Raw genomic sequence first — 19,142 nt, 5'->3', positions numbered from 1 at the left:
GTTTCTCAGTGAAGCATGCTGCGGTGCAGCGCTCTCTTCGCCCGGTGTGATGATGTGGTTTGTGACTGCGACTTCCGCATAGGTGTTGCTCTGTGACTGGAAGTAAAGTTCAACAATGGAGATTTAACTGTTTATTCTGAAATTTAGCACGACACTCATTCATATCTGTTCCGCCTCACGACCTCATCGGAAGGCTCATATTTAAGGCTTTTCTGCATGTAACAGCAGGACTGTTAGTTATACATTGGTGACAGCTTATCTGCAGTGGTGTGTTGACTGTGGTATGGAGGATGGATTGCTGTTTATGTGAAATATTGCAGTGTTTGCTGATACTGGCGCTGATCGCCTTACTTTTGGTAAATATATATATATATATATATATCATATTTATATAAACTGTTCGTTTATTTCATATGATTGCTTTTATTAAGTGAAGTTTTATGTCTGTTTTCGAATGGTTTAAGTAGTTACTCAGTGCCACACTATTATTATTATTTTTAAAAGGAATAGTTTACCAAAAAAATTAAAATGATCTAATCATTCACTCACCCTCATACCATCCCAGATGTGTATGACTTTCTTCTGCAGAACTCAAAGGTTTTTAGAGGAATATTTAAGCTTTGTTGATCCTTACAAAACAAGTGAATGGTGTCCAGAACTTTGAAGCACCAGAAAGCAAATAAAGGCAGCATAAAAGTATTCCATACAACTCCAGTGGTTAAATTAATATGTTCTAAAGCTAAATGATAGGTGTGGGTGAGAGTCTTATGAAATAATTTTATGCTGACTTTATGTGCTTTTTGGAGCTTCACTTACATTGAATGGCCCAACAGAGCTGAGATATTCTTTTTGAAAGTCATACACATCTTGGATGTCATGAAGGTGAGTAAGTGAGAGAATTTACATTTTTGGGTGAACTATTCCTTAAAGCATTTTCTTAATTTATTTAGAATTTTGATACACCATGAATTGTTATTATAATAATGTGATCACACTGATAGCTTCACCCATTCCAGCTAAACAGGTCAGTGGCTCCTTCATTCCTTTGTTTTCGTCTGCAGGTTGTTGTTATTGCTCATGTCAGTGCTACGATGGTAGATCAGACACGCCATGAGAAGGAGAAATACTTCAATACTGCAGAGGGCAAGAAGGAGTCTTTCCCCAGTCTGTTGGAGCCTCACTCACTGGAGCTGTCTGTGGTGGTCCCTTCATACAATGAGGAACTCAGATGTGAGTTGTTTGATATGATGTTTGGCAATTTAATCAATGTCACATTGATTTAGCAGTTATCAATAACTAAAACGATGCCATAGCATAGCATAATTTGATGTCCTTGATATCTGTGACTGCAGAATGATGCATTACACATTTAAAACTACATTCAAATAAAATGTATAATAATTTGATAGCTCCCTGTTATTAAAGCTACAAGTTTGATTTGAATTTCATAGCTACTTTCAAGCATTTGGTTCTCTACTGTTCCACTGTCATTTTGAGTGCTGTCAAAATTGTTGTCAAATTAACCTAAATTTAACCTAGTATAAAAATGGTATTTGTTCATAAACGGCACGTTTTTCCGCCCAATTGAAGATTTGTGTTTCCAGCTGTTCTTCCATTCTACAGTAGTTAAATCATGTTCTTTATTGATATACATTTTATTTTGTTGATTTTCTCGCCTTTTTCTCCCCAATTTGGAATGCCCTATACCCAATGCGACTTGCCTCAATCCAGGTGGCGGAGGACAAAACTCAGTTGCCTCCTTGTCTGAGACCGTCAATCCATGCATCTTATCACATGGCTTGTTGAGTGTGGAGACATAGAGCATGTGGAGGCTTCACGCTATTCTCCGCGGCATCCACGCACAACTCGCCACACACCCCACCGTGAGCGAACCACATTATAGCGACCACAAGGCGGTTACCCCATATGAATCTACCCTCCCTAGCAGCTGGGCCAATTTGGTTGTTTAGGAGACCTGGAATCACTCGGCATGCCCTGGATTGGAACTCGCGACTCCAGGTGTGGTAGTCAGCGTCTTTGCCAAATTGGCCCGGTTGCTAAGGAGGGTAGGGTCACATGGGGTAACATCCTCGTGGTCGCGATTAGTGGTTCTCGCTCTGTGGGGCATGTGGTAAGTTGTGCGTGGATTGCGGAGAGTAGCATGAGCCGTGCTGTGAGTCTCTGCGGTGTCATGCACAACGAGCCACGTGATAAGATGCGCAGATTGACTGTCTCAGAAGCGGAGGCAACTGAGACTTATCCTCCGCCACCCAGACTGAGGTTAGTAACCGTGCCACCACGAGGACCTACTAATTAGTGGGAATTGGGCTTTCCAAATTGGGGAGAAAAGGGGTTTAAAAAAATAAATACAAATAATTATGTTCTTTATTGCTTTAGTAGTCAGATTATTAATATAGCATTCAGTTTACCACCCCCTATAAATCCATATGGCTCAAAGATCACTCATCTGCTCTTGACATTAGGAGAATTTATGTTTGTTATTTACTGTCTCTGTCTTACCATAGTGCCTGCCATGATGGATGAAGCCATGGAATACCTGGAGAAAAGACAGGTGCAAAATTTGCTTATGATTTCCTAGCATTTTATTGTGTTCTAAATTGTTTGGTTAAATTATGTTTTTATTTTTTTTATTTTTTTTCAATGTAAAAACAAAACAAACATTTGATTTATGATAGGATTCTTGCATATCTTAGGAAACATGAATTGGGGTGGAAAGCATGGGAGATCACATTAGCAGTGTGCTTTTTTTTTTCACCACAAGATGGCAGTGCGTTTACTTAAGTCTGACTGTCTAACCAGGCTAATTTGTTGTTATGCTGACTTTCCAGAAGAAGAATCCATCATTCACATATGAAGTCATTGTAGTAGATGATGGCAGCAAAGACAATACTACTGAGGTAATATGCTTTTTTATACCTTAAACTGGAATTTTTAAATTTAGAAGATAATTACTCCATGTAAGTTTGCCAAACTGAATACTTGCTATATTGAGAATGAGTACTAAGGACAGATTTTGCATCCTCAGGTTGCCTTGAGATACACAAAGAAGTATGGCGCACAAAAAGTGAGAGTGTTGACGTTGGTGAAAAACCGTGGAAAAGGTGGTGCAGTGAGAATGGTAAAAAAAACAGCTTATTCTCCTTGTGCATTATCCAAAAATAAAGTTATCCACATGCAAGAAGTGCATTGTGACATTTCTAAAATGAAAACATTTTTGTTCAAGACTTAACAATAATGTTATAATATATCCACTTAGTTAGGAAATGAATCGATTATATGGCTTTAGTTTACACCTGATGTAGGTTAAACATACTCAATCTCAGCTAAGAGGTTTTCTTACTGTCATTGTCTTTTCTCAGGGAACTCTATGTTGTCGTGGGCAGCTAATTCTTATGGCCGATGCAGACGGAGCCACTAAATTTGCTGACATTGAAAAGGTGGAAGCTGGCCTTCAGAGCATCAGCCCCAAGCCTGTGAGACACCACATTTTGTAGACCAAAATAAACAAGAATCATTTTGCAATTCTCAGAGTAGTTGGTATGTAGAATGAAATATCAAAATAAATTGCTGTTGGAAGCTTAGCCAGTAGTTGTGATCAGATTACAGCATGCCAAAGCAAACAGGCATATATTTGCCAAAAGATCTCGGTGAATCTGAAAATGTTGTGCTCATGTGTGCACACAGGATAACATGGCGATCTCCTGCGGGTCCAGAGCTCACCTGGAACAAGAATCAGTGGCTCAGGTAAACATTGTTTCTCAGAATTAACATTCTACTTACCAAATATATAAATTAATGGACATTAAATATTGATTTCAGTTGCAATTAATACACAAAGCGGTCTCGTATCCTGAATGGGTTTATTTTGCAATATGACTGGCTGACTGTATATTATCTTGCTTATATCATGTATACCTACCAAATAAGTAAAAACAGATGAAATGGGCCTATTGATTTGAGTTGACTTTATTTGATTATGTTATAAGAAATAGACGTGGTTGCCTGGGAATAGTCAATTATATAGTTATACATAAATATTTGACTGCAGAATCCTGCAACTGACCAATCAGAATCAAGTATTCCAGAGGACCATTTATGGTATTAAAGGGGACCTATTATGCCCCTTTTTACAAGATGTAATATAAGTCTCAGGTGTCTCCAGAATGTGTCGGTGAAGTTTCAGCTCAAAATACCCCACAAATCATTTATTATACCATGTTGTAAATGCCTCTTTTTGGGTGGAATCAAAAACACTCTGATTTCGTGTGTGTCTCTTTAAATGCAAATGAGCTGCTGCTCCCTGCCCCCAACATAGCTCTGGTCTCCTTCAATACAATCAGAGACAATGGTAACTTTAGCTACATTATCCGTGGGATCAACTAACAAACACATTAGGAAAGGTGATTTGCAAACATTCACAAAATATAAAGTGCGATACTTACATCTTCAGGATATAAAGCTGGAACACTAACAGTTGGTACTGTTAGTGAGAATAAAATTGTTTTAAATCTTGCTTTATATTGACACTCATTCACAAAGCAGTCCGGTGTAAAATGATTTGCACAAACATACACTAATTGTTGTATGTTTTGGGGCACATTTCCTTCAAAACTTGTCACCTGCGTCTTCAGTGGCTCTGATGCTGGGAGTACATGAAGACTCTTATGTTCACTTTTACAGCCAACAACAGAACACTTATGATGCTTGCGAAGCTGAGACATTATTCTTCTCACTGTATCTGCTCCAGCGCGGAAAAAATGGCGGACTGTGTGTAGATCACTCAGGCGATGATCTATGATATTCGGGTGTAGTCTGTCACCAGTCATGGGCGAGGCTCCAACGTGACGTCACTTTAGAGCAGAAAAGAAAACCATTCATTTTGACACTGTTTTTGATTAATAGAAATATAAGAAAGAGGAGTGGGTGGACTTTTAACATCGTAGGATGGTTGTGTACACACACTGCCGACTCACATTTATGTACAAACACCATGTAAAAGTGAATTTTGCATAATAGGTCCCCTTTAAACACTTTTGTTATTCTGTTGTCTCTTGTAACAGCGATCAACGTTTCGAACGTTCCTGATGTATGGATTCCACTTCCTGGTGTGGTTCTTCTGTGTAAGGGGGATTAAAGACACACAATGTGGATTTAAGCTCTTCACTCGTGAAGCAGCCTTGAAAACCTTCTCCAGCCTGCATGTGGAACGTTGGTATGAAGGCTTCAGTTTCAGTTAGATTTTGAAAATTCTGTTAATATATTTTGAGGAATTTCTGATTGAATCTCTGTTTTATATCTTTGTAGGGCATTTGATGTGGAAATTCTGTTTATTGCTCAGTGTTTCAAAATCCCTATAGCAGAAGTGGCTGTTAACTGGATGGAGATTGAAGGTTTGTGAGAAATTTACTAATGATAGATATATCGGCCAGGCCGATTATCGGCTGATATTTGTCAATTTTGCAATTATCGGCTTAACAGAATTGTTAACTTTTCCTTGTGTTAGTTACAAAATCGACCAATGTACAGTATTTTTCAATGTATAGCAAGTCTCAAGTTGATGAGGGTTCTCTCCTAAAACAACCTAGCATAGTGAAAGCCAAATATGGAAATGGATGAGTAACTAATAGTAAACCGTAATAGTAGATAGTGGACAGGATTTTTTTTGCCAAATAAAGGCTATGCTCACTATCATGCCATTAAGAAGCTGTTTCATTGCACATTTAGGGTCAAAGTTGGTGCCGTTCTGGAGTTGGCTGCAGATGGGACAGGATCTTGTCTTTATCAGACTGCGTTACCTCACTGGTGCCTGGAAGCTGGAGTCTGACAGAAAAACCCAGTAGCCCTTGTTACTGCTAGTGTGCTGTTCTGGCAGAGGCTTGTGAGGGCCGACGGTTAATCGACAGCCCATTGCCACAAATTAAATGTACTGTGTATGCAATCAGTGAACAGCATTACCATTTTATCAATACTGACTGTGCCGTGGCCATATAAGGGGATTGTTCATGTATTATTTCTATTATTTTATTACTGTATTCCTTGTTTCTTTTTTTTCTGGTTTGAAAAGGGCAGATGGTTGTTGCCCAAATAAAAAAACTCAGTTAAGTGGCATTTCTGCATTTACAATACATTTGAAAATGTTGAAAATATAATGCAAAAACAGATGGAGCCAATGATGCAGTTTTTACAATTCACTTAGACACACAGTTCACCCAAAAATGATGTGTGACTGTCTTCTGCTGTACAAAAAGAGATTTCAGCTCTGTAGGTCCATGCAATGCAAGTGAATGGGTGCCAAAATGTTGAAGCTCCAAAATGCACATAAACAGCATTGAAGCACTCTATAAGACTAGTGGTTAAATCCATAACTTCAGAAGCTATATGATCTGTGTGTGGGTGAGAGAAAAAAATCTACATTTAAGTCTGTTTTTACCATAAATTCTAGTCCCTGCCCAGTAGGTGGCGATATGCACAAACAATGCATATCACCAAATACAAAAGAAGAAGAATGTGAAAGTGGAGAGTGACAGTAAAAAAGGATTAAAATATTCAACTGTTTCTCACCCACAACTATCATATTGCTTCAGAAGATATATATTTAACCACTGGAGTCATCTGGATTACTTTTATGCTGTGTTTATGTGCATTCTGGAACTTCACAATTTTGGCACCCATTCACTTGCATTGTATGGATCTACAGAGCTGAAATATTCTTTTAAAAATCTTGGTTTGTGTTTAGGAGAAGAAATTAAGTCATACACACCTGAGATGTCATGAGGGCGAGTAAATGAGAGAATTTCGATTTTTGGGTGAATTATCCCTTTAAATTTGATCAAGGTTTTTTTTAAGAGAATAATGCCTTTAAAACAAGAACAGATGGCTGTTTGTGAAATAAGATCATTAAATGCCTGCTCTCTGCAAAGTAATTTTGATTTATATGTGATATCAAATGAATTGAATTGCAATTCCAACAGAAATGTTGGAGTGTATGTTAAAAATCCATGCCTCAAATCAAATTTTCACTCGAGCACGTTTGGTTTAAAAAGTCAGTGAAAGCGTATGGTCCATGGTCTGGCTTGTACTCATGGCTTTGTAATGTGGCTTACGCAATGGGCTGCTCTGCACCCCTGGGAGAGTATCCTGTTTGTCTCCTGTCTGGCTCTCCTCCTGAAGTCATTTGTTCTTATTCAGCTCTTTAATCTTCTCAACCAGGGACTATTTAAACGTTTTATATTGTGATAGACTATTTTAAAGTAAGTAATTTAAGCATATGTCGATATATTGTATATTTTTCCATTCACTAAGTCTTAAATTACTGACATGTCTATATTTAAGTGATCTTGTACACCTTGATGTGATAGGATCATTTTGCAGTGTCTTTTTATTGGAAACAAATTCCCCTGCCAGACTCGTTTGATCAAAGAGCGCACTAAATATGCGGGCTGTCATTATTGGGAGTATTGTTACGTTTCCCAGCAGTTGTTGTAAACTGAAAATGTCAAACTTCTAGACTCTCTGTCGCCATCCTGGCTTGCGTCATTAAATGGACAAATCACTGTACGCACACAATCGAAAAGTATCCATCCGCACTGAGGAGAGTTGGAGAAATAGGTCTATCGATAGAACTTTCTGGCGCTCTGCCAAAATTGAAGTCTGTTTTGATTTTTACTATGGTAGCTGCCTTGCACCCACTCCTTTTAACTTTAATTTCAGGGCTAAAAATTATAACAGGTAATGTATTGTTACTTACAAAAAATGCAGCATGTAAACATTTCAATAAAACACCTGGGATTTGTTTCCCGTACTTGATCGAAATTAATATGTTGACATTTCTTATTTTAGTTTTGCACTCCAAGCGATGATAACTGCAAAAAATGACTTTGGCCGGCACATTAATTAGTGCCCAGACAATGACTTCAACTTTGGGGTGCCAAAAAGGTGCATCCGATCCTTAAAAAGGATAATATCTGTGCGAGCTTGTCATCTGATCCTCAAACGAATTAAAGGCAAAACTCTGCTGCCCACAATGACCTGTTTTCTCTCTGTGAGTCTCAGTCTGGGCTTTTTAATGGGATGATGATCCCTCTGTGTGTCAGACGTCCTGGGAGAGTTCCAGAGCTGCGGATGAATTCCGCACGAAGGCGCTGAGGCTCCAGTCTGGCTGACGCCGCGCGCTCTGTGCTGCCTGAGCGTCCAAACACACGCGCTGCTGGACACCTCCAATCTAGAGCGCGCGCGAGTGTCTCGCGGAATTACTTGACTGCGCGGAATACTATTCGGCTCGTCGGACAAAGGTAGGCTAAATCATAAAACAGCCGTTTTTGATATCACACCTGACATTACGTAGAATGTATTGAATGCTTAAAACTTAAAAGTTGTATAAATTGCAGTAAAAAAAGAAAGGAGGGGACGCGCAAGACAAGTGCCTTCATGTGTTTTTATTTCCGCTTGTTGGCTACTCTCCTGACACACTTTATTTTTCCTCTTCATGTTAAACTTGTTGCTTCTTTTCATCTACGCTGAGCGAATACCGTTGGAGGCGGAGTAAACATTGAGATTGTTTATTATGCCACTTGCTGTACAATGATGCTCATATAGTGATACATGTTGACAGTGGAATATATATATATATATATATATATATATATATATATATATATATATATATATATATAATAATGGCTCAATGGAACATTTGAACAATTTACCGTTCGTGGAAAGGATGTGTGCGTTTGCGGGGGAGTTAGGTGATTAAAGCCTATCTCAGCACTCAGACTGAGAGACGCCAGATCCATAAGCACACACTGCCTTTTAGAACTGAGCAGATACATTCTGCCTCCATTGATCTGCCTGTCTCTTCCAATTTCAGTTGATCATTTTATGCAATGCTATTAGACCTTTCATGTTATCCCACTTATCTCATATCATTATTTGATTTAGTTTTGGATGTGTTAACACCTCTAAAATCTGATGGGATGATATTTTCAGAAACTCATCATTTGCCCTGTGCAGTCAAAAATGGAAGCAAAATATCTCTGATTTCAGATGCTCAAACATCATTGATTTTAGCAGATCTTTTTACGCATCAGAAAGCTTTGAAAGGAAAGAGAGAGGACGAATAGGTGAGGTCCAGTGAGTTGTACAGTAGGACCTGTTGACAGCAATAACTCAGCAATGCTGTCTGTTCTACTGAAATCCAAGCAATCTCAGAAGCATCCTCTGATATTGCATTCCAGTACAAAGATTTATCCATTAAAATAATTTTACTAAAAGTCTATTTTAGAACCATAATGATTTTTTGGCTTTGTGACAATTTTATTGACAATTAAGCACATTTTCTTTCCATGCCTTAATACTGTAAAGCAAAAAATGTATGATACATTATTTAAATTGTCAAGTATTTAAACATCATAGTTGTATTTGTTGCCCTGCCTTTATTTATACTCATTTAAATAAAATAACTATGATAAATACAGTTGTTTGTATGGAGATACCAAGATTTCAAAGCTCCAAAAAGCAGCATAAAAATAATCCATAAAAGACTCCAGTGGTTAAATCCTTATCTTCTTAATCAACATGATAGTTGTGGGTGAGAAACAGATCAATATTTAAGGCCTTCTTTACTATAAATTCTCCTCCTTGCCCAGAAGGTGGCAATATGCACAAAGAATGCAAATCGCCAAAAACAAAAGAAGAAGAAAGTGAAAGTGGAGATTTATAGTAACAAAAAGTTTCTCCTCCACACCTATCATATTGCTTCTGGAGACATTGATTAAGCCACTGGAGTCTTATGGATTACTTTTATGCTGCCTTTATGTGATTTTGGACCTTAAAAGTGTAGGTCACCATTCACTTGCATTGTGTGGACCTACAGAGCTGAGATATTCTTCTTAAAATCTTTGTTTGTGTTCAGCAGAAGAAAGAACACATCTGGGATTGCATGTGGGTGAGTAAATTAATTTTCATTTTCATGTGAAATATTCCTTGAAACTATTCCTCTGTTTCTGTGTTCTTTTCAAGTAACTTTACTGTACTTCTGTTTTTCCCAATAATGAAAATGTGACATGCTGCCTTGTTATTATTTTTTTACTAGACAAAAACAGTTACATCCAGACTGGTGACTTCCTGAGGAAAACATCTCTGTCAGGGGGCTTCCTTTAAGCCAGACTGTATAATGGCCATTAAGAAATAAACTGAGGCTCTTGTGTTCCTGGGTAGAAGTGATTTAGAACAGATCTCCCTTGTGTGCCCCAAGCATTGTGTAAAATCCAGTCCCTACTGTCACCCCATCCCATGATGCACTCCACCACATCCATTACGTCCCTCTTCTCCTTCACCAGTCCAGCTGTGAAGAGGCTGCTGGGCTGGAAACAGGGAGACGAAGAGGAGAAGTGGGCCGAAAAGGCTGTTGATTCTCTTGTAAAGAAACTAAAGAAAAAGAAAGGAGCCATGGAGGAACTCGAAAAGGCTCTGAGCTGCCCCGGCCAGCCCAGTAAATGTGTGACCATCCCCCGTTCCCTGGATGGAAGGCTCCAGGTGTCCCATCGTAAAGGTCTGCCACATGTCATCTACTGCCGAGTTTGGCGCTGGCCAGATCTGCAGTCCCACCATGAGCTCAAAGCACTGGACTGCTGTGAGTTTCCCTTTGGCTCCAAGCAGAAGGAGATCTGCATCAACCCCTATCATTACCGCCGTGTGGAGACGCCAGGTATAGTTGCATGAAAAAGTTTGTGAACCCTTGCATTTACCCCCCAAAAATGGTTTGGTATTTATATCTATATATATCTACACAAAGATCAGCCACAACATTAAAACCACCAGCCTAATATTGTGTAGGTCCCCACATGCTGCCTAAACAGTGCCAACCAGCATCTCAAAATAGCATTCTAACAATTATGCCACATTCCAAATCACTGTGATCACATTTTTCCCCATTCTGATGGTTGATGTGAACATTTACTGAAGCTCAACCCATATCTGCATGATTTTAACACGATTGGCTGATTAGATAATCGCATGGATGATTTATTATATATATATATATATTTTTTTTTTTTTGTTGTTGTTGTTTTTTTTGTTTTTGTTTTTGTTGTTGATTTGTATACAGATTTTTTATTTAAAGATCTAAATATATATTTTGTAAAAATTATTGGTAAATGTAAGGGTTAACATACCTTTTCCTTATAATGTGTATATATAAATCAACATAAATTTGGATAAAAGTGTCAGCTAAATGACTAAATGTCAACACGCATATATCAAATTTTTTCTTTTCCTCTGAAATAATTTTGACTTTCTGCATTAGTTTATATCTGTAAGTACTTGCTCTTTTATTTCCTGTCTTTTTCTTTTTTCTCAGTGTTGCCCCCAGTCCTTGTACCACGTCACAGTGAGTTCAACCCCCAGCACAGCTTGTTGGCAAAGTTCCGGAACGCTTCCTTACACAATGAACCTCTCATGCCACAGAATGCCACTTATCCAGACTCCTTCCCTGCGATGCCCTGCAGTTCATTCTCTTCATCTCCCTCCAGCTCTTTAAATCAATCTCCTACTGCACACAGCTACCCCAGCTCCCCTAGTAGTGGGACTGACCCCGGGAGCCCACCCTACCAAATCACAGGTACAGTTCTACATTGTATAATGAGCCGTTTACACTGAATGCTTTAAATTCTTTTTCTATGTAAACCTATGCTTGACAAATGTCTTTGACCTTTGCATTGCTGTTTTTTCAGCATTTCTCAAAGATGTGCAAAGTTTTTAAGATGCTGTGTCAGATTAAAAGAACACTAACTTTTAAAAAACACCTGTGTTCTATTTTATTCATTGTGCTGTGTCAGGTTTTGATGTTGGTGCAGCTAACAAATTTATGCTCTTTCAATTAGATCTCATCAGTGAAAAGTTCTTATGCAATTCATTTGGTGATTTTGTATCTCAGCTTTATTATAACTTGAAACATGAAAATTTGTGCAAAACACAATCACATAATTCAAAAATCTCCCCCATTATTAAAACATGTACAATTAATTGAAATGCCTCTATGTTGCACAGCAGAGACACCTCCTCCACCCTATAGTATGATGGAGAACACCCCCAATGAGGATGTGAAACCAGGAGAAACCTCCAACCCCAATAAACTCATTCTGTCAGCACCCCATATAGGTGAGACACCTGCTAGTTTTAGACTAAACATACTTGCTGAGCATAAAGTACTTTAAAATGGACAGTGCCAGTCTTGCTTTAAAAGTTTGGACACACCTACTTACAGTAATCTGTGTTATTAACAATTTAACGTTTTGTAATAAAAGTAAAATCATGAAAACTATGTAAGAACAGAAATGGAAGTTTGGAAATTAGATATGTACAGTGAGGAAAATAAGTATTTGAACACCCTGCTATTCTGCAAGTTCTCCCACTTGGAAATCATGGAGGGGTCTGAAATTGTCATCGTAGGTGCATGTCCACTGTGAGAGACATAATCTAAAAAAAAATCCAAAATCACAACATATGATTTTTTAACTATTTATTTGTATGATACAGCTGCAAATAAGTATTTGAACACCTGTCTATCAGCTAGAATTCTGACCCTCAAAGACCTGTTAGTCTGCCTTTAAATTGTCCACCTCCACTCCATTTATTATCCTAAATTAGATGCACCTGTTTGAGGTCGTTAGCTGCATAAAGACACCTGTCCACCCCATACAATCAGTAAGAATCCAACTACTAACATGGCCAAGACCAAAGAGCTGTCCAAAGACACTAGAGACAAAATTGTACACCTCCACAAGGCTGGAAAGGGCTACGGGAAATTGCCAAGCAGCTTGGTGAAAAAAGGTCCACTGTTGGAGCAATCATTAGAAAATGGAAGAAGCTAAACATGACTGTCAATCTCCCTCGGACTGGGGCTCCATGCAAGATCTCACCTCGTGGGGTCTCAATGATCCTAAGAAAGGTGAGAAATCAGCCCAGAACTACACGGGAGGAGCTGGTCAATGACCTGAAAAGAGCTGGGACCACCGTTTCCAAGGTTACTGTTGGTAATACACTAAGACGTCATGGTTTGAAATCATCCATGGCACGGAAGGTTCCCCTGCTTAAACCAGCACATGTCAAGGCCCGTCTTAAGTTTGCCAATGACCATTTGGATGATCCAGAGGAGTCATGGGAGAAAGTCATGTGGTCAGATGAGACCAAAATAGAACTTTTTGGTCATAATTCCACTAACCGTGTTTGGAGGAAGAATGATGAGTACCATCCCAAGAACACCATCCCTACTGTGAATCATGGGGGTGGTAGCATCATGCTTTGGGGGTGTTTTTCTGCACGTGGGACAGGGCGACTGCACTGTATTAAGGAGAGGATGACCGGGGCCATGTATTGTGAGATTTTGGGGAACAACCTCCTTACCTCAGTTAGAGCATTGAAGATGGGTTGAGGCTGGGTCTTCCAACATGACAATGACCCGAAGCACACAGCCAGGATAACCAAGGAGTGGCTCTGTAAGAAGCATATCAAGGTTCTGGCGTGGCCTAGCCAGTCTCCAGACCTAAACCCAATAGAGAATCTTTGGAGGGAGCTCAAACTCTGTGTTTCTCAGCAACAGCCCAGAAACCTGACTGATCTAGAGAAGATCTGTGTGGAGGAGTGGGCCAAAATCCCTCCTGCAGTGTGTGCAAACCTGGTGAAAAACTACAGGAAACGTTTGACCTCTGTAATTGCAAACAAAGGCTACTGTACCAAATATTAACATTGATTTTCTCAGGTGTTCAAATACTTATTTGCAGCTGTATCATACAAATAAATAGTTAAAAAATCATACATTGTGATTTCTGGATTTTTTTTTTTAGATTATGTCTCTCACAGTGGACATGCACCTACGATGACAATTTCAGACCCCTCCATGATTTAAAAGTGGGAGAACTTGCAAAATAGCAGGGTGTTCAAATACTTATTTTCCTCACTGTATATAGTGACTAAACAATCTTGTCAGATAGTTTTGATTCTTCAAAATAGCCACCCATTGCCTTTATCAGTTCGTAAACTCTTGACATTCTCTCAAACAACTTCATGAGGTGCCACTTGGGATGCTTTCACAACAATTTTGAAAGAGTTCCTTGGTATGATATGTGTCCAAACTTTTGACTTTTGACAGCATGGTATGCTGCTTAAATTGCTCAAGAAGGAAATAAACCTGCATTAAATGTATTAGATGAAAGTGTTTAACTGTAATTATTTGTATTGTCTTTGTTTGGAAACTCTGAATGCATCATAAATATGTAATCAGACCTGATTACTATGAAGAATGAGATTATAATGCATTTAATGAATGGCAGTAAAATACAGTATTTTATTTGTTCTACCAGACTTGAGGCCGGTATGTTATGAGGAACCAGAATACTGGTGCTCAGTGGCATATTACGAGTTGAACAACAGAGTGGGCGAGACTTTCCACGCCTCCTCCCGAAGCATTCTGGTGGATGGCTTCACAGACCCCTCCAACAATAAGAACCGATTCTGTCTTGGATTACTATCCAATGTCAACCGAAACTCCACCATTGAGAACACACGCAGGCACATAGGCAAAGGTTTGCTTATAGATTTTTTTTCATACTTTTGTTTTGTTTTTGATGTTTTAGGGGGCTTTATTTGGACCAGAAATGAACAAAAAACAGTCTGCTTTTTGAAGATCAAGCTCCTAATGATTTTCCTCTTGGAGCAATCAGATTATTTTTTGTCTGGCAGACGATAAAATGGTGAATAAATCCCATCGATTAACAGTGAATATTAGAATATGATATAGAGACATAAAGGGATAGTTCACCCAAAAATGAAAATTCTCTCATTTACTTACCCTCATGCCATCTCAGATGTGTGTGACTTTATTTCTTCTGCAGAACACAAATTATGATTTTTAGAAGAATATCTTGGCTCTGTAGGTCCATACAATGCAAATGAATGGGTGCCAAAATTTTAACACTCCAAAAAGCACATAAAGGTATCATAAAAGTAATCCATACGACTCCAGTGTTATAAGTTATATAAAAGGTGTGGGTGAGAAACAAATAAATATTTAAGTCTTTTTTTTCCTAGAAATTGTTCTCCCTGACCAGTAGGGGGCGATATGCATGAAGAATGTGAATTGCCAAAAACACAAGAAGAAGAATGTGAAAGTAAATGTTAAAGTGGAGATTGACCGACCAGGAAGGAGAATTTAAATTTAGAAAGGACTTAAATATTGATCTGTTTCTCACCCACACCTATCATATTTCTTCAGAAGACATGGATTAAACACTGGAGTCTTATGGATTACCTTTATGCTGCCTTTATGTGCTTTTGGCATTTAAAAATGTTGGTACCCATTCAGTAGCATTGTGAGGACCAACAGGGCTGAGATATTCTTCAAAAACTGTTTGTGTTCAGCATAAGAAAGCAAGTCATACACATCTTGGATGGCATAAGGTTGAGTAAATGATGAGAGAATTTTCATTTTTGGGTGAACTATTCTTTTAAAGGTAGGCTCTTTTGACTTGGACACAACCTCTCAGAAGAACACCCTAGGAAATACCTAGCAATGCCCTAGCAGCCACATAGTTACGCAAAACCAGAACCCATCTACCAAGGGGGAGCCTTCAAGTTTAGCAAAACTAAACAAGGTTGGCAAACGAGGCAGTTCTTTTTTAATGGATGTAAATAAAAGGGATCCTTCAGTATGTTAAAAAAATATATATTTTGTGAGGAAACAGCTCATCACTTAATGAATGGACAGCTAATCTTCAACATGTTTTACACACAAAAAAAAGTCCTTTTGGAGTTTACAATGAAAGAATTGCTTATAAGAGTAGTCACAGACAATTTTCCAACAGGTATTTGTCAGTTTATGGCTCTCCTCATTCATTTGTATGATATAAGCAAATGGAGGGAAAACAATCACCACATTCTGGACACTGTTTTAATACTGCCAGTTAGTGTTGGTCGCTCAACACTGCACTTCAGAAACCCAGAGAGAGTCAACACTATCCACACTATGAGGCTTTTCTCAGAGTGCAAGATCAGTGTCACTGTGCCAGTGTTGGATAGACATTAAGTGTTGCCATAGGTTACAGAAGTGACAAGAAAAAGCATGCACACACACACACACACACACTGGGCAAATCTGGATAGAGGCCAAGTTTGTGTTCCACCAACTTTTGAGAGATCCTGTATGGAAGAGTGCCAAGACTAACAACATAATCTACCGTAGATCAGGGTAGTTCAGGAGAATGGATATTATGAAGGTTTCTGCTTGGCACATGATGAAACATGATGATAGTTGGGTTTGTGGTTTTGGGTTTGTGAGCACTCGGATTTCTGGGATTTACCAAGTCGTTTCCAATGTTTGTTCAGAGGTGGTGTTATTATTATTTTTCATCTGTGAACTTTCCATTTGTGGTAAAAACATTTTTATAAAAGCCACTTTAAATGTGATTTTTATTCTTTTTGTGGATGAGTTAAGTCCAAATATGTCCTAAATACTTATTGTATCTGGCTTCAATGAGTTGCACAAGTATAGGATTGCAGATCTAAATCTACTGTTTACATAGATAGAGAATAAGTGAACATTTCATTTCAAAGAATTGGTAATGAAGGATACTGTATGAGATGTACTTCTGCAACTGTGTCTGTAATAAGTTAAATAAAAACTTTAAATAAAACTTTAATTGCCAATTTAAATTCTCAAATTTGCAATTACTAACTCAGTTTTAAACTTTTCCCCCTCTTCATCCCAGGTGTGCATCTGTATTACGTCGGCGGAGAGGTGTATGCAGAGTGTCTGAGTGACAGCAGTATTTTTGTACAGAGTCGGAACTGTAACTACCAGCACGGTTTTCACCCAACCACCGTTTGCAAGATCCCAAGTGGATGCAGCCTCAAGATCTTCAACAACCAGCTGTTTGCCCAGCTGCTGTCACAGTCAGTAAACCATGGCTTTGAGGTGGTCTATGAACTCACCAAGATGTGCACAATCAGGATGAGTTTTGTCAAGGTAAAGAGGTTTATGTAGTTTATGTGGTGTACAAGGCTACAATATAGTATAGGTATGTATTGATGAGGCAAGCAATTATTATTGCTCATACCTCGGGTTAGGTATTTGAACAAACTCTTAACCCCAAATATTAAACTTTAAACAAGCAGACGATTTTTGCCTGAAAAAATAAATCTCACATTTAAGGGGCCTTTTGTTGATGTAGGGATCAGCCATATTTAGAGACCAGATAATCAAAGACTTGGGTGAGTGTGCTCAATATAACTATAATAATATAAAATAATCAATTAAAGATCCTGTTTTCATCAAGTTTATTTAAAGGTGCACTCAGTAACTTTTTGTTCATGTCATCTTTGGACTTAGAGTGACACCTAGTGGTGTGGATGCAGCATCCTTCAAAATCAATAGTTTTTAGTTATATATGCAATTGTTGAAATTCACTATTTACAATCAGCCATGATTCATTTAATACAAGAGTGAAAGTGTCCATTAACAAGACGGTTACTGAGATTAAGTGAGTTGTGTTCAGAAAAGTTCAGTAAGTGATTTTATCAAACTAAAATCATATTAACATACATATTGTTTATGTCTTGTGGCTACACTTTTGAAACCGTATTTTAATGTTATTGATTGGCCCCATTCACTTCCAATGTAAGTCCCTCACTGTGACCTAGATGATTGCTTTTTTTTTTTTTCCTTTTCTTATTTTATAAGAAAAATAGGTCAAAAATGTTTAGGTTTTTCAGAGAATTGATTTTTAACATGTGTATTTTGTCTTAGTGTACTGGCAGAATTTTTATAGTCAAAACAAATGAAAAAATATACCAGTGCTGAAGAAGTAATCCAAAGTATTTAGAATATGTTACTGACCTTCAGTAATCTAATGGAATACATTACAAATGACATTTTGCAGCATGTGTTCTATCATCTGTAGTGGAATACATTTCAAAGGTAACCTCTTCCCAACCCTGTCAACATCATGCCACAAACGCTGTCGATTGAGCTTAATTTACATTGAACCTGTTCCAGAATACTCATTTAACTTCAAGGATGCAGGCGAAAGGTGTTTTTTAGCACAATCACATATAGTGAAAGGCACAGATCAGCAGCTTCAGAGTGGGTTTGACTTTCAAATAGATTATTAAGTGTTGCTGTGCAAACTTTAGATGTAGTTATTCTAATCTTTGGCTTGCTGTTTTATGGTTTTTGGGCTGCAAAACACACTGTAGATCATCACAGCTCTAGGGTTCTCTGGTTGCTTATTCAAACTCATACCATACAGCTTTCCCACTTCCACACTGTCAAATGCACAGGTTAGTAGTTTTTACAGTCTGTCAGTCAGTCACTTGTTAAATAGTCATTTTCCTTAAATGTCTTGTATTATTGCCATTTGTATAGATCTGATGCAGTTAAAAGAAGGATGAACAAGCATTCAAAATAAACAACGCAGGATAATTCAGGATATTTCTTTCTCCCTCTTCTCAGGGCTGGGGTGCCGAGTACCACCGTCAGGATGTCACCAGCACCCCCTGCTGGATAGAAATACACCTGCATGGGCCACTGCAGTGGCTAGACAAAGTTCTAACCCAAATGGGCTCCCCACACAATCCTATCTCCTCTGTGTCCTAATGTATTAGAAACAACAAAACCAGAAATCAGAAAAGGGGAATATAGTTCAAGCACTTTGTAGCACCACAGGACATAATGCTTTCTCTCTTGTGAAAAATATCTATGTAATTTCAATGGGTGTTTATGGTACAGGTAGGGCCAGTGACAATATATGTACAGCATCATGTCGTTTAAAACAGTTGTGTGGTTAGACAAGTGTTGCATTTTTTTTAATAAAACAATAAAGATTACTACTTTGCAATATGTAGTAGTTGAAATCAACTCAGAAAGCATCTCACCAATTTTAGGTACTTATTCCAATGTTTGCTTGGTGTTCTGTTTGTGTCTGCAGTTTGGCTAATATGTGGCTTCTATATTCAGTTTTTTGTAATACACCGGTTCCCTAATATTTGTGCTTGTTTATTTTATGTGGCCAAGAGAATGTTTGATATATATGTAAAACATTGTTTAAAAAAAAGAAACTTCATATTTGGTA

General features: G+C 38.2%; 2 protein-coding genes across 3 annotated transcripts; both read left to right on the top strand.

Annotated features, from left to right (window-relative positions):
- Window positions 1-72: 72 nt before the first annotated feature.
- Window positions 73-7,909, top strand: alg5 (ALG5 dolichyl-phosphate beta-glucosyltransferase). Its single transcript, XM_052115770.1, has 10 exons — window positions 73-356; window positions 1,062-1,230; window positions 2,526-2,572; window positions 2,850-2,918; window positions 3,047-3,139; window positions 3,381-3,494; window positions 3,706-3,765; window positions 5,082-5,233; window positions 5,326-5,411; window positions 5,746-7,909. The coding sequence occupies exons 1-10, from the start codon at window positions 291-293 to the stop codon at window positions 5,859-5,861; spliced, it is 972 nt and encodes a 323-aa protein (XP_051971730.1). The 5' UTR covers window positions 73-290; the 3' UTR covers window positions 5,862-7,909.
- Window positions 7,910-10,311: 2,402 nt separating this feature from the next.
- smad9 (SMAD family member 9) lies at window positions 10,312-19,064 on the top strand. 2 transcript variants are annotated; one of them, XM_052115769.1, is made up of 6 exons: window positions 10,312-10,726; window positions 11,378-11,638; window positions 12,070-12,177; window positions 14,379-14,600; window positions 16,782-17,038; window positions 18,524-19,064. In XM_052115769.1, exons 1-6 carry the CDS (start codon window positions 10,312-10,314, stop codon window positions 18,665-18,667), a joined length of 1,407 nt encoding a protein of 468 aa, XP_051971729.1. In that variant the 3' UTR covers window positions 18,668-19,064. The 2 variants fall into 2 exon arrangements, with proteins under 2 accessions (XP_051971729.1, XP_051971728.1); XM_052115768.1 differs by having other exon boundaries at window positions 12,067-12,177; window positions 18,524-19,058.
- The last annotated feature ends 78 nt before the right edge of the window (window positions 19,065-19,142 follow it).

The sequence above is a fragment of the Xyrauchen texanus genome, chromosome 43 (genome assembly GCF_025860055.1).
Source record: "Xyrauchen texanus isolate HMW12.3.18 chromosome 43, RBS_HiC_50CHRs, whole genome shotgun sequence".
Taxonomy (NCBI): domain Eukaryota; kingdom Metazoa; phylum Chordata; class Actinopteri; order Cypriniformes; family Catostomidae; genus Xyrauchen; species Xyrauchen texanus.
The sequence above is the reverse complement of the archived record's forward strand: the minus strand, read 5'-3'. Positions and strand labels throughout refer to the sequence as shown.

Coding starts and splice junctions, on each gene's coding strand:
- alg5 (XM_052115770.1), top strand. CDS start 291: ATGGATTGCTGTTTATGTGAAATATTGCAGTGTTTGCTGATACTGGCG. Junction 3,766..5,081: donor AACAAGAATCAGTGGCTCAG/GTAAACATTGTT, acceptor CTCTTGTAACAG/CGATCAACGTTTCGAACGTT. Junction 5,234..5,325: donor AGCCTGCATGTGGAACGTTG/GTATGAAGGCTT, acceptor ATATCTTTGTAG/GGCATTTGATGTGGAAATTC.
- smad9 (XM_052115768.1), top strand. CDS start 10,312: ATGATGCACTCCACCACATCCATTACGTCCCTCTTCTCCTTCACCAGT. Junction 11,639..12,066: donor CCCACCCTACCAAATCACAG/GTACAGTTCTAC, acceptor TATGTTGCACAG/CAGAGACACCTCCTCCACCC. Junction 17,039..18,523: donor TCAGGATGAGTTTTGTCAAG/GTAAAGAGGTTT, acceptor CCCTCTTCTCAG/GGCTGGGGTGCCGAGTACCA.